The sequence below is a fragment of the Danio rerio genome, chromosome 4, assembly GCF_052040795.2.
Source record: "Danio rerio strain M-AB ecotype USA chromosome 4, GRCz13ab, whole genome shotgun sequence".
NCBI classification, from domain to species: Eukaryota; Metazoa; Chordata; class Actinopteri; order Cypriniformes; family Danionidae; genus Danio; species Danio rerio.
Window position 1 is genome coordinate 29,138,021 of NC_141024.2, and position 19,625 is coordinate 29,157,645.

Here is a 19,625-nt window from a genome sequence, read left to right on the forward strand (position 1 = left end):
GAGTTGTGGTTGAAAAACAGGCGGATGGCCAAAAGGCAGGCAGCATACAATGGAAATAAACAAACAAAACAAAGCAAGGGTCAAACACAGGCAAGGCAAAGGAAAACGCATCGTAATGTCACACATAGTAAACAAGACTCAGCAGATGGTGTGTGTGTGTGTGTTGCTTTTAAAGTCCATGTAATCAGTTCTGAACAGCTTTAGCTGTGTGTGTTAGCAATCAGAAACCGGAACAGGTGTGAGTGTGTGGTGCATGACAGGATTTGTAGTCCATGTGGTTACAGATTTGTAGTCATGTGTGAAAGAGAATGATTCCCAGCAATATACAAGTCTGTATCACTGGTGATTGTGACACCTGTTATAATTTCCTATAATTGGCTGTGTAATGTGTTTTTCCTGATATGGATTGTCAATAGTTCTCAGCTTTACTTGAATTTTTCTTACTTTCTTATTTTATGGTAACTAGTAACTTTTTATTTTTGGGTGAACCCTCCCTTTAATGTTTAATTCTGATCTTTGAAATGAGTTGAATTACATATTTCAGTATTATTTATGTTACACGATCAAAACAAGTCAGGTCAAATCACCTTTATTTCCATAGCCAATACAGTGCACATTGGGTCAAAGAGGCTTTGCAGAGAAAAAAAATGTACAACAATACAAAATGAGGTATGAAGTGATGTGAATGTTCTTGTACAGTTTAGTCATCTGGAGCTATGTATGGACCAGGTCCAAGTGACTGTGTTAACCTTAGATAAAGGAGATACAGACTAACACAAGCATAGATGCCATTCTTATAATTTTTATTTTTTTAAAGATTCTGCTCTTTAGCGTTGGCAGGCTAGGTTCAGCTTAAAGAATGCAATGACATTCCAAATCTAGAATTAAAATTGTGCTTTAAAAGCTGTACATTCTACCACCCACAGACAAGTTTGATATTTTAGGTATGATTTGTTGATTATAAGTTTCAGAACCTAATGGACATGAAGGGTTCATTCTACGTGAGTTTGTAACACCTGGTGCAAGCGAGTCTGGCAATGAAAGTCACTCAGTGACATTTTATCTACCAAGATGCTGGCCAGAGCCTGCCTGTCCCATTTTCAAAGACATTGCAAAGAAAAAAACACACACCCAAAGACAAGCACTATTGATATAAATATAAATATTTGTGTGTGTGTGTGTGTGTGTGTATATATGTATATATATATATATATATATATATATATATATATATATATATATATATATATATATATATATATATACATTTGAGTATTAGTAGACTGTCTGCTTAATATCTGTTGATACTGCTTCTAAACAGACATATAACTGACTATAAGAAACTTTGCAAGTACATGTCAACTTACACTAACCCTAACCCTAACCCCAATCTAACAGCCCACTTATAATCTATTGAGAATTGGTTGGCATGTAGATGCAATGTAACTTAAAATCAACAAACAGACCATTAAAATAAAGTGTGCAGCTAAATAACAAATTTAAATGAATTCCAAACCAAAAATTAACAATACAAATCAAAGAAGGTTCTTTAATACAAACAAACTAAAACAATGTGCTGGGATTTTACTTTTTTTTTTTTTTTTTTAAAAAGAAATATCAGAATATCTATGTTTTCTGGCATAAGCTGAGATCTTTACGCATTTACAATGTCCCTGTAAAAAAAACTTTTACAGGGGACTGAGATGGCTGTTGTGGAGTACAGAGGTGGTCAATAGGGCCCTCTGCTCCTGGGCACTGGCCACTGCCAAAAAAATATTGATTATGATCTATAATATATGATATAATAAACAAATGACTAAAAGCTCATCATTCATTCATTCATTTTCTTGTCGGCTTAGTCCCTTTATTAATCCGGGGTCGCCACAGCGGAATGAACCGCCAACTTATCCAGCAAGTTTTTACGCAGCGGATGCCCTTCCAGCTGCAACCCATCTCTGGGAAACACACATTTATATCATACAGACAATTTAGCCTACCCAATTCACCTGTACCACATGTCATTGGACTGTGGGGGAAACCAGAGCACCCGGAGGAAACCTACGTGAAGGCAGGGAGAACATGCAAACTCCACACAGAAACGTCAACTGAGCAGGGGTTCGAATCAGCGACCCAGTGACCTTCTTGCTGTGAGGCGACAGCACTACCTACTGCGCCACTGCCTCGCCCTACTAAAAGCTAAAATAAATCATAAACTAAATTGAAAAAGAGTCAATCTACTACTTGGATCTGTAACAGCTCAACTTTCTCTTTCAGTCTGAAAAACATCTTCACACTTTCGCTATGTAAACACTGATGCACAGTGTGATCTCCGTAACATAAGCACTCACAAGCAGAGATGCCAATCCTCCTCCAGTCCATGTGGTTTGCTCTTGTTGCGTATAGACATCTGTGACAGTAGTTTTTCACTGTCCTGCATCATATTCATTGTTCTATCTGTGTAAATATATATATATATATATATATATATATATATATATATATATATATATATATATATATATATATATATATATATATATCTATATATATATATATATATAGAGAGAGAGAGAGAGAGAGAGAGAGAGAGAGAAGAGAGAGAGAGAGAGAGTAAACTACATGTTCCTATAGTATGCTTAAAAACACTGTAATATTACCTAGAAATTACTTTAATAATTTTATTTTTATGAGGGTGTGTTTAACAGAAAATGTTGTGTAAACAGCCACTCAGATAACACACTAAAGTTCTTCACTGGAAATGAATACTTAACAGAGTGACAGTTAGGCAGTAATCACTGTTTTTGCTTGATAAGCTTTTTGTGCAATAAATAATACATTTATTTCATCTGTATTTAGTAATTTCTAATCTTGCAATGCTTAATAATCAACCATTGTTTCTCTAACTTTTGTGAAATGGTATAAAGTGCATGGTGTGAGGAACCATGTGAGGAAGATTTTATTTTTAAATGGGTATTGTGACCCATTGTAATAATTAACACATAAAGTTACTTGAATATAAACATATATTTAATTATAATGTCATGATATTGTGAAGTGTTGCAAAATTACATAAATAATTTGAGATTAAAGTACTGTTATCACATTTGTTAGCAAACTCCACACAGAAATGCCAACTGACCCAGCCAAGGCTTGAACCAGCAACTTTCTTGCTGTGAGGCAACAGCACTACCTACTGCGTCATTGCGTTGCCCCTGACCTAATGTATAAATGTAACGAAGGGTCTGACACAGAGAGATCCATTTGCAGTATATTTATTAAACAGAGTTTAATAACAATAAGCACACAGATGTTAAGCGTGTGCGAACTCACATCAAACACAGTTGTAGTTAGTCGAAGGGCTGGCGGCAGGCAAACACAAGGGGAGTATTCAGGCATGGGTCAAAGGCAGGCGGCAAGGATCAAAGTCGATGTATAGGCTAGAGCTCAGGGCAGGCGGCAGGCAATACAAGGTCGAGATACAGTCCGGGATTATCAACGGGAAAGCTGGCAAGGATCAGAAACACTCAGTAGTGTTAGCCAGGGCAGAACAAGACTGCGCACTGAAGCAGCATGCGTGTACTGCTTATAGGTGAGTGATTGGGAAATGCACTGCAGGTGTATGTGCCAATCAGTCAGTGGGAATGACGTAATGTTAGAAGTCTGGTGATGATGACCTCTGCTGGCCAGCGAGGGGACTGACTGGGACCGAGTCGGTGAAAATAAACTATAATTAAATCAATAGTTTTCTGTATTTTGTGATTTGTTTTGGTTACACATGTCTTGAAAAAGGCATATACAAGTGTAAAAATTAGGAGACAATTAAGGGAGAGAATACGGAAACACGTTATTTTGATAATCCACCTGAGTATTAGTAGACAGTCTGCTTAATATCTGTTGATACTGCTCCTTCAACAGACATTTAACTGACTATAAAAAAACTTTGCAAGTGCATGTCAATTCATACACCCTAACTTCAATCCTATCCCTAACCTAACAGTCTTCGTATAATATAATAGGAATTAGTTGGCATGTAGATGCAATGTAAATTAAATTCAACAACGAGACCATCAAAATAGTGTCACCTTTGCTGTTGTTGGTGTTGTTGTTGTTGTTTTTATAATGTATTTGTCATTTTGAATTGCATTATCTCAATCTTTCCTTTAACTGCTTTTGATTTAGAAAAGATTTAAAAAGAGATGTTTTAAATACTGTAGTTTGAAGTGATATTTTGTCTGGCTTGGTGTTTTAAATTGCAATACAAAAACCTGGTTAAAAAAAAAAAATAAATAAATAATAAATATATATATATATATATATATATATATGTACTTTTTCTGTTATTTTACAGACTATTTATTATGCAATATGTTGCATATAAACTACTAAAATGTTAATGTTTATCTGTTTAACTGCACTGTTGACATTTAACATTAAAAGTTGACATACAGAACCTGTTAATTAACAGATTTTTGTACAGTGCAGTACAAAAATTATGTTGCATAGAACTTTAGTGTTTAGTATTGTTCTACTGGAACTCATAAAAGTTTGAAATGACAGTAAGGGTAAGAAAATCAAGATGAAATTTTCATTTGGGGTGAGGTATCCCTTTGATCCCTTTGAAAAGCTCTCACTCTGATATCAATTTGCGACAATAAAGCAACGTAATGATAGTTCGAAATCTGAGGTGACATTAGAGAATGTTGGGAATTCAAAAGAGGTGAGCAGAAATTCGACAGTGATACAATGGATGAGGCTCGTAAGCATCTGCTATCATACAGAACACATCAGACAAATAGTGAACAACAGCAATTAGCTATCCTCCACCAATGAGTGAAAGGTATGAGAAGGGCTTTTTGCATATCTCATTTTCATACAAGACTGGAGAAGAGGAAGTCTTGATTTGCTTAGTCGAGAGAAAATGACTAGGGACATTACTGATTCATGTGGCGGGTTCAAATCATGAGTAGCCGGACAGCTGCAATTGTCTCCTCATGACTACCAGTAACACCCATATTAAAGGATGTCACGAGCTCAGGGCTGTAAATTTGGCACAAATGCTTTACAGCCCACAAATGAATAATTAAGGAGCAATAAATCAAGGCTGGATTGGCATAATGAGCACACTGCTTTGAAGAGGCATGCCATCTGAGCCTCAGGAATGAAAGAATTTGCAAAGAGCGAGTTTGAAAAGTGCATTTTAGGATTCAAGTATTGTCACTTCACTGTTGTTTTTACAACTTAGTCTGGTCAAGGATCAACTGTTTGAAAATATAGCCCTGGGTGCTAACATGACAATTAAAAGTGAAAATGCTTTTTAAAAAATGAGAATATTTTTTTTCAACACATTCTAAAACATAGCTTCAATAACTAAGTTCTAATAAATAGTTTGGTAAAACTTAAGTATAAGCATCAATTCCCATTATTAATTATGCAGATGATACTGAATTATATATTTTGACAAAACCTGACAAGATTTATGAATGAATCATGAAATAGTTTAAAAACAAGCAAGAAATATTCATGTGTGTTACAACTACCAGTGATTCAGGCTTGTAGATCGCTGGCAATCATTCACTTTCACTCAGGACTACAAATCTTCCAGTTTTCTGCTAATTGCTAACACACACAGCTAAGCTGTTCAGAACTAATAACATGGACTTTAAAAGCCGCTCAGACACACGCACTAGTTGGTGAGTCTTCTGTAATCCATGCAATCAGTTCTGAACAGCTTCAGCAGTGTGTGTTAGCAATCAGCGGAAAACCGGTATAGGTGTGTGTGGTGCATTACAGGTTTGTAGTCCATATGGTGACTGATTTGCAGTCCTAAGTGAAAGTGAATGATTCCCAGCAATCTACAAGCCTTAATCACTCATGGTTGTGACAATAGGCCAATAACATGAAAAAAAAACAACAAAAAAAACATTTATATATATATATATATATATATATATATATATATATATATATATATATATATATATATATATATATATATATATATATATATATATATATTTTTTTTTTTTTTTTTTTTTTTTTTTTAACCTTTTAACCACAGGAATACACTTTATTTATGAAATATCTTTAAGTAGAAAGCACTGTTTTGCAATGGTGGAGATGATTGACAATATTAATGCTTGTACTGTAGTTGTATCATCTTAAAAAAAAATATATATATATATATATATATATATATATATATATATATATATAAATATATATATATATACTGATTTACAAAAATGTCAGGCAATGTTAATCAAACAATGTTGTTAAAAGCACTCTGCCAGGGTTCTTATTCCTACTGCAATCTAAGCTGACACTACGTATCAAGAGTTTCTAGCACACACACACACACACACAAAATAAAAAATAAAATAAAAAACATGACTCCGAAGGTTATTCTACGCAAATGATTAAAATTAATGCAAATATGAGTGGGTCTAAGGTGAAACGGAGATAGGTTATGAACCCAAATCTCCATTTAAAAAGATGCAAGGAACTATGTTTTATTTATAAATAAAACACTTTGACTTCAGGACCTGATTTTATGATTATGGCTCACCGTTTCCCCAGGTACTTAATAAATGGCATGCTGAAGATACAATTACATTTCTCTAATAAGGAAAAAAAAATGAACATTGTTAAAAAGCAGCCTCAGATGTGTTAGCAGAACAAGCTCCACTTCTGAACATGGATGTTCTCCACTCATAGACTTTATTAACCTTTCCATGTGTGTCAGAGTAATATGTGCAGCACGGACGACACATTGGCATTTGTATTGGCCATATAGCGACGCCTCCTCTAAATGCCACAGCTAATGAAGCCTCCAACTGATGGCAGTGAGGTTCACAGATAATAACCCACAAGCCCACAAGAGGGTAAAAACCAGTGTGTGCACATTTATATGCATGTCTGTGTGTTGTGTGTGCGTGTGTGTTTGTTCTTGTAGAGGTTACTAGGTTGCACTTCTGTTACAAGATGAATGCTAAGGAGGTAGCCTGTATTTGCATTTCATCTTTATGCATTTCCTGATCTAATGACAGAGGCGTAGCATCTTAATGACAGAGGCGTAGCATCATAAGACATGCAATTATTTGTTATGTTTAACAAATAATCCACAACACCCCTCACCCAAGCAAATGGTGAGAACTACTGTACCTCCAAAAATCAACATCAATAGCTGCGGCCTCTGATTACCATGCATAAGACACTGTTGTTATGATGAGAAGATTAAGATAAAATGTTGATTATGACTTAAAATGAATTGAAAGCATTGGTCTAGAGCAGTGGTCCCCAACCACCGGGCCATGGACCGGTAGCAGTCCGTGGAACAATTGGTACTGGGCCACATAAGAAATCATAAATTATTTATGTAGAAAATATTCCTCCCGCGACTTGTTTTCTTCCACTCACCCCCGCCATCTCACATGAAATGGACTATGCCAAAATTCACCACGGAGCGGGAAGAACGATAGAATATAGCTCAGTGATGGTTGTTGATAGTTTAAAGTTATAAAACAGGTATTACACAGTCCAAATCAGCAGAGCATTTAAGGATTGTGCATATATGTGTGCGAGCATTGCTAAGTAAGTACCCGAAATCATTGCAATATGTATCTATATGGAGTTTCACATAATCATACTCATTAGGGCTGTAACATGCCAATGCATACATTTAATTTGGCTATATGGTTGTATTATTGTTAATATGTTCATCAGTTGACATGTTTGGCACAGATGTTAGGTATTTGATGCATATAAACCTTGATTGAAACGTAATCAGACTGCAATTAACCTAGATGCACGAGCGCAGTAGCTGTGTTCACGTGAAGCCACCCCCCAAACAAAAACCATAAAATTACGGTAAAATGTCTTTGTTGAAATAAAGTGCAAAAAATAATAAATCTACAGATATTTTCATTAAAATGTTTACAGAAAAACACTGTTATTTTACAGACTTTTCCTAGATTATTACGATCAAATCCGTTCAATAAAGTTACACTAAGAGTTTTACAAAGAAACACTGTTATTTTACAGACTTTTCCTAGATTATTATGATCAAACACGATCAATAAAGTGACTGCACTAAAAGTTCAAGAGAAAACAATGTTATTTAAAATAATTTTTCCTAAATTATTACAATTAAACACCTTTAATAAAATACCAAGACATGCTCATGATAGTAATTTAACAGTTTTATTTTGGATCAAAAAATTTTGGAAAAAACAACAAACGTGATACAACTGATTAAAATTCTTACAACTTTAAAATTACAGTCGTTACATTTTATTGAATAGTGTTTATGTAAAACATGTAGAGGTTTAAGTTATTTGGAATGATTCAGTTCCAAATCTTAAATGAAATGGAACTGTAACGTGAAGGGGACATTGACTAAGGAGTGCAGATACAAATGCATGTTTATTACACTGAGATTGTTAGGCAAACAACAGTCAACACAGGGGCAAACAGATGTAACATTATGCAGAGAATCCAGAGTCATGGTCAAATAACAGGCAAATGGTCAGTCCTGGCAGCAAACAATGTAAACAATTAACAAACAAAGCAAGGCAAAAGAAGAGAAACGCGTCATAATGTTCACAATAACAGTATAACAAGACTAAGTAATTTGTCTATGCTGCTTTTAAAGTGCATGTAATCAGTTCATAACGATCCTCCGACTGTGTGTGTGCAATCAGCAGAATCCGGAACAGGTGCATGTGAGCGCACTAGTGTGTAACTTTATTGAACGGATTTGATCTTAATAATCTAGGAAAATTGTTTTTCTGTAAACATTTGAATGAAAATATCTGTAGATTTATTATTTTTTGCACTTTATTTCAACAAATAAATTTTACCATAATTTTATGGTTTTTGTTTGGCAGCCGTAGCTGCCAGTCATTTGACATTTTTTTGTACGATTTTTTTTTTTTTTTTTACAGAGCAAGTAATTACAATTTATTACTTTCATTTTACGTAATTTTAAATGTACTTCATAAAAAACAGGAAAAAACACTGTGTAAATATTACGGCAATTTTATTGTATAAAACAGACAAATTGCTGTAATTTGTCATTACTTATATAATACATAAAATAACAGTCAAGCTGTTAATTTACAGATATTGTTTGTAATTTTTACGGATTTTTGAATATAATTTAAAATAACAGAAAAAATATTGTATAAATAATACTGTAATTTCCCTGTATAAAAAACAAAAATGTCAGTAATTTGTCTTTAATGATAAAGTACCTAAAATGAAAGTCAAACTGTGAATTTATAGAGGTTTTTTGTTATTTTACCAAGTTCTACATATAATTTTAAATGACAAAAAATTACTGTAAAAAAATTAGGGATATTTTCTGTAAAATAAGTTTTTTTTTTTTTTTACAGTGCATCCCTAACCCGAACCTAACAGTCTAGGTATAATATAATAAGAATAAATTGGCATGCAGATACAATATAATTTAAATTAAACAAACAGACCACCAAAATAAAGGGTGACCCAATAAAATGTGACCCATGGTTATTTTGTTCTCTACACTTTTAAATACTTAAAGCTTAGTTCTTTTATTAAAATTGTATCCTTTACAATTTAAATAAATTTAATAGTACAAGATCTCTTTAATTGTTTTTATTTTTCATCTTGTTTTATATTTTATTTATTTGCATTAAATTTAATTGTTGTTGCACTGTGTCCTTAATGTTTTCACACCAACTCTAGGCCAAGTCAACATTGTAAATGACCACTGGTTCTTAATTGACTTACCTGGTTAAAAAGAGATTGTTATTACTGAAAATGGAACTGGAAGCAGTTGAATGTGGCATAATAAAAGCTATGTAGTTTACTTGTTGCATCACGCTTGTCTCTAATCAGCGATTGCATCAGGGCTTTTATTTCACTTCCTTTAGTTTTACTCTGCATGATGAATTAAAGACAACAACTCCCATGATTCCACACTCATTCACACCCTCATTAAACTACTACTTTGTTTGTTGTGAATAAATACCCTAGTGGTTAAAATGAAATAATGGGCTTTATTAAAATGAAGCACACATCCAATAATAATTAAAAAAACCCAGAAAAAACAAGTTGGTATAAATTAACTTGTCGATTTCCATGACATTATTTGTACCCTTGCTGTTAATAAAAATAATAATTTACACTTATATAGCGCTTTTCTGAACACTCAAGGTGCTTTACACATTGGGGGAATCTTCTCAGTGTTGTAATTTATAAATTGTGCACGTCTTATTATATGATTGTAAAAAATAGTATCTACAATCGAAATAATGCTCTTGTGAGCCTGTGTACATTGATGTCATTACTTAGTTTGCTTGCTTAACTAATTCATTTAACTAAAGTAATATAAAATATATTATATTTAAAAAAATCCTGCTCTGAAAACTACCATTGAGTAGTTCAGTCTTTAGTATTTGTGACTGTCAGAAAGCCTGTCCTAGGAACTTAAATTAGTAATTGTTTCCCGCACGGACATTTTTACATGACGCACACCAGTACGGACTGAATGCCATTCACTGTTTATGCCGCAGGTTATGCTCTGCAAATGTGTTTATGTTATACAAGTGAGTACATATATATGTTTGATTCTGATTGTTATATGTCATGCATGTTATTGGTCACTTTCAGTGTTTTTGACGATCGTTTTTCCCGTTAATTTCGGCCGTAATTTGCCGATCTAATTTGCTGAGTCATCGCCCTCCACACTAATGCTACGTGCGAATGCGGCCAGTGTTTGTTTACATAACGATTTATAGTGCCCTGTTATTTAGTTTACTGTTGTATTTCAGTTCATTTCATTGCTATAACAGGCGGAAATACAGACTGTATCATGTATATCTTGTATTGTGTTAGTTAATATTTCTCATTGTGTTAGTATAATAAGACACAAATGTTAGATGAATATTTTTTGGTAAATTATTTCTCTTTATTTCCTTTTGTAGACCATACCCACCCATTCTTTGCAATATCTCCAGTGCATACCTTAGCTGCATATTCAGGACAGAAATAAATGCTCATCAGAAAGAATCTCTTCTCCACTCTTGATTTTCTAACCGAAATCAGATCCATATTTGGCTGCCTCAGCCAGCTAAAATCTTGAATGTAGTGGGACTTCACTACATTTTATGGTCCTTCGAGCCGGAGGAGAGCAATAATACACCAATATGGATCCAGCAAATGATGACGCATCAGAGACAATGGAAAGACCACGCCGTAAGACTCATCTCCCTTCTCACCTAGACGATTATGAGGTTGGCTATCGACCCACTGAGGACCCTCCTCCCAAAGCTTCTTCCCACTGTCCCAGTAAGTCAAGAAGCAGCTCGAGGAAAACGTCTCATAGCGGTGTGAGCTCTCACTCCAGGACAAGTAGGCGATCTGTCACCTCCACAGGCGTTTATCTTCCACCTGAGCTCTCCAGCGTTCAGACTGCTATATTGGAGGAGAAGATTAAACAAAGGCAGTTAGACAGTCTTCGTCAGCAGGTTGCAGAGGACTCATTGGCTGATGTAGAATACCAGCGGCTACAGGCACAAGCTAAAGAAGCCCAGCAAGTTCAAGAGGAAGCTCTCAGAGCAAAGGAAACCTTATCAAAGCAGCTAGAAAGACAGCGTAAGCTGCAACAAGCAGAAACTGAGCTTGAGGTAGCTAAGCTTGTGTCCTCTATGCTTGTTAAAGACTCTGGTTCGACCACTCCTATCCATACAAGCTCACCCGGCAACCATTTGTCTCTATCTCAGCCTGTATGTGTCGATCAAGCCATAAGTTCATCTCATCTCTCATCCTCTTTCCAGCAGCCCGCTACTCAGTCACCCGCTGTGACGTCAACAATACAGACTTGTCATGCAGAGCAGGGTATTTCTGATGACTCCTGGGTGTCTCAGCCATCATTAAGACCTCTGCAATTGACAGCTGAGTCTAAAGGTGCACCATTTACTGCAGTGCCACAAGGAGGCTCATCGCCGGTCTCTAAGGTATCTCAGACTGCCCCTATAACTATGCCAGTTCGAACTTTGTTATCTGCAACAAATGTGTTATCCCAACCACATTTGAGAGCTCCCGTCATGTCCACTTCTGCACTTCCCTTACATACAAGCATGCAGTCTATGCCACCACCGCCTATCACAGCCACCCCGCAGCTGCCAACGTCATATACTGTACCACAAACTGTAATACCTCCAGTGACAGCACATGCACGTCTGTTACAGCCTCCAATCACCAGCCACCCGCCACCAGTTTTACAACCTACCAGCCTTAGCTATGTGCAGCCACCACCATTCATGCACAACAGTCACCCTGCACATATGGGTACAGAGCTACTGTTTGCATCGGCCTACGGCATCCCACAGCCTAAGTTACCAGTTTTTGAAAGCGGTAACGAGAGTGACTTTGCCCTGCTAAAATTAGCGTTGGACAATTTGTTGACTAATCACAACCATCTCAGTGAGCAATACAAGTACCATGTCTTATTAAGCCACTTAAAACTTCCCAGTGCTCAGCAGCTGGCCAAAGCCTACATGTATCATCCTCGTCCTTATTCAGCTGCACTACAGGCTCTTCAAGACAAGTATGGCCAGCCGCGACAGCTTGTCCAGTCAGAATTGGGTGTAATGATGAACACTCCACCAATCAGAATGGGTGATGCGAATGCTTTTGATAACTTTGCCTTATCTGTTCAGTCGTTGGTGGGCATGCTAAGGACACTTGAGGGCCAGAATGGTTACGAGCTCATGTGTGGCTCTCATGTCGATCGCCTGTTAAGTAAACTGCCATCTGCCTATCGTGATGGTTTTGTTGAATACTGCCTGAGCAGGGGGATTCTCCAAACAGGTACCGATAGGACCTACACACTTCCTGATCTAGCCACCTGGTTAGAGATCAAATCTCAAGCAAAACGCATCTCCAATCGAGCCGCAACTTTGTTCCAGAGTGAACTATCCAAGCCTCATGGTAGGGTCACAGTGTCTACTCGCCCGAAGGAGCGGGCAACACCAGTACTCTTGGCCAATGAGAGGGGCACACCTCCCCCTGGATTTGCCGCCCAGAAACCCAATACAAAGCTGAAACCATACTGCCCCCATTGTGACAACAGGGACCATTACCTCAACTCTTGTGACCAGTTCAAGAAGTTGACCTCGGATCAAATTGTCACTTGGATTAAAGAGGGAAACCGTTGCTGGAGATGTGGCAGGACACATGCAGTAGAGACCTGTAACCTTAAGCGCCCATGTAAGGTCTGCAAAGAACTTCACCTCACAGTTCTACATAACACTATTAATGACACGTCCAAGGCTGTACTTATGGTGAGCATGCTGTCCACCAGGGTTTACCTCGACAGACCTAACCGTTCACCAAAGGTTATGTTGAAAGTAGTTAAGGTCCTTCTCCACCATGGCCACCGCACTATGGAAACTCATGCAGTCCTTGACGACGGGTCAGAGAGGACAATAGTATTACAGCCAGCAGTACGGCAGCTAAAGTTAACCGGGACCACTGAATTGCTTCCCCTACAGACAATTCAACAGTGCCACACAGAGCTGGAAGGGCGGTCAATCTCCTTTGAGGTGTCCTCTGTCACAAAGCCCATGGTAAAGTTTGCTATATGCAACGCATTCACTGCAACCGGTTTGTGCCTAGCAGAGCACAACTACCCAGTTACTGCACTCCAGAATGCCCATCGACACTTGAAGGATCTGCCTCTGCCTCCCGTGGACCGGGTAAAGCCACTGCTCCTTATTGGATCTGATAATCCTCACCTTCTGACACCCATCCAGCCCGTCTGCGAAGGCCCAGTAGGCGGGCCCATTGCGGTCTGCACGCAACTCGGATGGTGTCTCCAAGGCCCGATGAGTCCTATGCAGTCCTCACGAGGAAAGCAGCAATGTCTTAACATCATGACAGCTCCAGCCCGTGATGAACTTATCCATCATGTAGAAAGACTCTGGCAAGTTGACACCCTTCCGTACAATGAGAAAATAATCACCAGGTCTAAGCAAGATAAGGAAGCTTACAACATGCTTCAGGATTCTACCATCAGAGTAAATGTGGATGGTGTTCAACGCTACGCTACACCCCTGCTGAGACGGACACCTGCGAGTTTGCTCCATGCAGAAAAGGATGCAGTTCTACCCAGTTTACGCAGCACAGAGCGCAGGCTGTCACGGGATCCAGAGAGGGCTAAAGCATACTGCACTGAGATCCAGAAGTTGGAGGCAGCTGGATATGTTGCCAAGATAACTGCGGAGGAAGCCAACAAGAGTAACGAGTCTTGGTATATTCCGCATCACGTTGTACATCACAACAACAAAGACCGGATTGTCTTTAACTGTTCCTTTCAACATCAAGGACAGTCATTGAACAGTCAGCTACTGCCTGGACCAACTTTGGGACCATCGTTATTGGGAGTCCTCCTGAGATTCCGGCAGCATGCTGTTGCTGTAAGCGGTGACATAAAAGGCATGTTCCACCAGGTACGTCTGCTGCCCAAAGACAAACAGGTGCTTCGTTTCCTATGGAGGGACATGTGCAGGGATAGAGAGCCCGATATATACGAATGGCAGGTGCTTCCCTTCGGAACTACCTGTAGTCCATGTTGCGCCATCTTTGCCCTCCAACACCATGCACAAGGACACAAAGGTGACATGCCTAAGTTGGTTAACATAGTGGAGAACTCCTTTTATGTTGATAACTGTCTTTACAGCACACCAACAGCCAATGAAGCTAAGGACGTTGTGGATGGACTGCGTCAGTTGCTGGCTGAGGGAGGCTTTGATTTAAGACAATGGGCCTGTAATGTACCATCTGCGATCCAGCATCTTCCCGCAGAGGCCTTGTCTACCAACAGTGAACGATGGTTAACCAAAGCTAGTACAGACCTGCAAGAACCCACTCTTGGCCTACGGTGGAATTGTCTCAATGATTCTCTGGGTTACAATTTACGTTCTGCAGAGCCATTGGAGCCTACTATGAGGAACATGTACAAGACATTGGCCAGTCAGTATGATCCTTTAGGATTTATTATCCCGTTCACTACAAGGGCTAAAGTCCTCATACAGGACCTTTGGAAGCAAAACTTGGGCTGGGATGATCTGATTGAGCCTGCACAGCTGAGGAATAAGTGGTTAACCTGGGTAGGAGAAATTCCAACACTCCTTCAGTTGCAGTTCCCTCGACTATACACACCAGTCTGGCCTGATAATCCTCCTGTCACTCGAGAGCTACACATCTTTTGTGACGCATCTGAAAGAGCGTATGGGTCAGTGGCTTATTTACGTGCTTCTGATGATCAAGGACATGTTGCCGTCACCTTTGTCTTGGCTCGATCGAGAGTGGCCCCCAGAAAATGCCTATCCATGCCTCGTTTGGAGCTAAGTGCAGCACTGACCGGCGCCCAGTTAGCCCAAGTAATACAAAATGAGTTAACTCTTCCCATCGATTCAGTCACTCTCTGGTCTGACTCAACAACTGTGCTGTACTGGTTGACCGCAGAGTCTTGCCGCTACAAGGTGTTTGTTGGAGGACGTGTAGCTGAAATACAGACTCTCACTGAGACAGCTGAATGGAGGTATGTTGATTCGGCCAACAACCCGGCTGACCATATCACAAGGGGTCTAACTTTAGCGGAGCTAACAGGCCCTCACCAATGGAATTCAGGACCATCCTTTCTCCTTAAATCCGTTGACCAATGGCCATCCATTCCCAAGCTAGCGGTAGAACCAGAACTCAGTGAATTAAAGAAAGCTGCCTTCGTTGGTACTATTTCAGTGAATAACCCTTCACTCCCAGACCCAACTCAGTTCTCTACATGGCAAGAACTTGTCCAGGCCACTGTTAGGTCCCTGCACGGGGCGGCTATTGCTGATAATAACTTCTCTAGTGACGCAGCTGACTATATTGAAGCTGAGAAACTCCTCCTGGTACAGGCTCAAAGTGACTCGTTCCCATACGAGGTCAAGGCTCTGAAGACTGCCCAATCTCTACCTTCTGACAGTCGTTTGATCTCTCTTGCCCCTGAGTTTGATGAAGCCACAGGTCTCATCCGAGTAGGTGGAAGATTACGTCGGACTGACAGCCTAGACTTGGATTCTATCCACCCAATTGTGTTGGATCCTGGCCACCCTGTCACCAAGCTGTTAATTAAGGAGACAGATCAGCGACTCCTTCACCCAGGCTCCGAACGGGTCCTAGCTGAACTGCGCCGCCAGTATTGGGTATTGAGAGGCAGAGAAGCAATTCGGAAACATCAGCACACATGTAGAGACTGTCAGTTCTGGCGTGCTAAACCTCAGACACCCCAAATGGCTGATCTTCCATCCAGCAGACTGCAACTTTACAAACCCCCGTTCTACTCTACAGGGGTAGATTGCTTTGGCCCCTTCACGGTTAAAGTTGGTCGTCGCCAAGAGAAGAGGTGGGGAGTCCTCTATAAATGTATGACAACCAGGTGCGTGCATCTAGATCTACTGGAACAACTAGACACTGATGCATTTCTGCTTTCCCTGCGTCGCTTCATCGCAAGACGAGGCAAGCCCATGGAATTGCTATGTGACAATGGCACTAACTTCGTTGGAGGGGATCGAGAATTACGAGAGACCTTCAATGCCATGGCACCAAAGCTGCAGGAGCAGCTTGCGGAGCAAAGGATTCGATTTCGCTTTAACCCACCAAGTGCTCCTCATTTCGGGGGAACCTGGGAGCGTGAGGTCAAATCGGTGAAGTCCGCTTTACGTGTCATCCTGCGAGAGCAGTCAGTGCCAGAGGCAGTATTGCAAACCCTGTTAGTGGAGGTGGAAGGCATTCTGAATTCCAAGCCACTTGGCTACATATCCTCTGACGTTGCAGACTTGGACCCAGTGACTCCCAACCTGCTCCTTATGGGCCGACGTGATGCCTCACTTCCTCAGGTTCTGTATGACTCCAACAACTTGCTCGGCAGACGCAGATGGAGACATAGCCAGGTGTTGGCTGATCATTTCTGGACTGCCTTCATCCGCCATCATCTCCCAAGTTTACAGGATCGCCAGAAGTGGAGGAAGGATGGCAAGGAACTTACCGTGGGCCAAGTAGTTCTTATTGTTGATCCACAACTCCCACGTGCTTTATGGCCTGTAGGAACAGTGTCTGAAACGTTACCTGGAGCTGACGGTAAAATTCGTACCGTTAGAGTTAAAGTTAAGGAAAAAACTTACACTCGTCCAGTTGTGCGATTAATTCCCCTTCCGCACCTAGAGGATAATGTTCCTGACACGGCAGACAAACTTTCTTAAAATGTACAATTATCCTGACAGATAATTGGGGGCGGCTGTGTCAGAAAGCCTGTCCTAGGAACTTAAATTAGTAATTGTTTCCCGCACGGACATTTTTACATGACGCACACCAGTACGGACTGAATGCCATTCACTGTTTATGCCGCAGGTTATGCTCTGCAAATGTGTTTATGTTATACAAGTGAGTACATATATATGTTTGATTCTGATTATTATATGTCATGCATGTTATTGGTCACTTTCAGTGTTTTTGACGATCGTTTTTCCCGTTAATTTCGGCCGTAATTTGCCGATCTAATTTGCTGAGTCATCGCCCTCCACACTAATGCTACGTGCGAATGCGGCCAGTGTTTGTTTACATAACGATTTATAGTGCCCTGTTATTTAGTTTACTGTTGTATTTCAGTTCATTTCATTGCTATAACAGGCGGAAATACAGACTGTATCATGTATATCTTGTATTGTGTTAGTTAATATTTCTCATTGTGTTAGTATAATAAGACACAAATGTTAGATGAATATTTTTTGGTAAATTATTTCTCTTTATTTCCTTTTGTAGACCATACCCACCCATTCTTTGCAATATCTCCAGTGCATACCTCAGCTGCATATTCAGGACAGAAATAAATGCTCATCAGAAAGAATCTCTTCTCCACTCTTGATTTTCTAACCGAAATCAGATCCATATTTGGCCGCCTCAGCCAGCTAAAATCTTGAATGTAGTGGGACTTCACTACAGTGACATCTGTAGAAGTTAAAGGTTTCTTCTCAGTAAACTGGCTGAAGACTAGTGGACCGACAAAGAGAAAAACAGAGATAGAAGAAGAGATGAATGCCAGAGTGATGGCACAAATGGCATGCGCTTCAGTGAGGAGCTCCATTCTCCTATCGAGTCCATCTTCATTCAACCAAGGAGAACTATCAGGACTTCAATGCAAGACTATTTTGAACACTGGCATAGTCATGATAGTGTAAGCTCCTCAAATATCTCCCTGTAACAAGCTGTGATTTTTAATTAATTTTATTTTTTTTTTAATTGTATTTTATTTTAACTGGTTTAGTTGATTTAAGTGTTTGTTTATTCCTTTCATTTTGGTTTCACAGTTTGTTTGTTTCTTCATTCACTAACTTTTTTCATATTTTTGGAATGAATGATACATATTATAGTTTAGGAGTAGATTATTAAAGTGTGTGGCATAATATTAATAAACTGATATATTATGGTTTCCAGACAAAGGACGTTCCTTTTTTGTCATCTCCTCTCAGAGGTTATGCGAATAAAACAAGCAAAGTAGAAAATAGCTTAAGTAAAATTATATGTAAATACATTACAACACATCATTAAAACTGAACACCAAAATTGTGAGTATAACTCTATATAATGTATTGCTATTATTATTACATGCAAAAATGTATGTAAAGTATTAATGTAAGGTTGATATAAATGTATATCAATTACTACTTAATTACTACTCAATAAAAAAGTATTCCTTCCACTGTTGATTAATAAAATAAAATTGTAAGACTTCATTTTAATTTACAGTTCACAGTTCTAACCAAATCATTAACTAACACTAATGAGCTGCTTATTAATAGTTAGGGTAAATTGGACTGTTTAGGCTTTGGGTAGGATTAGGAATGTAGAATAAGATCATAAATTATAACTAATAACGAGCAGTTAATATTGCAATAATTGGCAGGTAATAAGCTAGTAGTTAATAACATATATTGTGACTTAAACTAAAGTGTTACCAATACAATTAAATACTGAAGTACACAGCTCATTCGGGTTATCAGTATGTTAAAAAAAGGGGTTACCAAAGTTCGGGAGGTAGTTTTAAAATTAAACGCAATTTAAAAATGCTCTGCACGTGTACCGTTAATGTGCATGAGATGATTATAGATAGCGGCTCACTTTTGGAAAGAATCGATCAGATTCACAGCCCCTACAGTCTCTCAGAGTACCTATCAGACTGTCATTTCATATCTCTATGACATATTGATTATAGCCAGGAGGAGCGGAGGTGTATAGTTTGAAGTTGCACTTTGAAAGAAGGTGTTTGATAGTCAGGACCTTCAGCCCCATGCAAACAAGCAGTGAAACACCATGGACCGTATTGAAAAAGGCAATTACTGTACTGCATTTAACCAAAAAATATAAATATGTCATGATCTACTTCCCTTCACAGCTTCTAACCTTTCTTTAGCGTAACACTGAAAGAATTACTGGTCACAAAAACTTACAAAAAAATTAAATAAATACAAGATATAACACAAGAAGTGATACTGATTTAGAGACAATTAATAGTTTGCATGAAATAATTCATAATCATATAG

The 19,625-nt window shown here is 38.6% G+C and overlaps 1 protein-coding gene across 2 annotated transcripts; it reads left to right on the forward strand.

Annotated features, from left to right (window-relative positions):
* Positions 1 to 10,496: 10,496 nt before the first annotated feature.
* On the forward strand, positions 10,497 to 18,524 carry LOC148679959 (uncharacterized). 2 transcript variants are annotated; one of them, XR_015942110.1, is made up of 3 exons: positions 10,497 to 10,586; positions 10,965 to 17,469; positions 17,848 to 18,524. XR_015942110.1 is itself a non-coding variant. In XM_088649872.1 (2 exons), exon 2 carries the CDS (start codon positions 11,187 to 11,189, stop codon positions 17,286 to 17,288), a length of 6,102 nt encoding a protein of 2,033 aa, XP_088505998.1. In that variant the 5' UTR covers positions 10,497 to 10,586; positions 10,965 to 11,186; the 3' UTR covers positions 17,289 to 18,524. The 2 variants fall into 2 exon arrangements, 1 of the variants encoding a protein (XP_088505998.1); XM_088649872.1 differs by having other exon boundaries at positions 10,965 to 18,524.
* Positions 18,525 to 19,625: the final 1,101 nt, after the last annotated feature.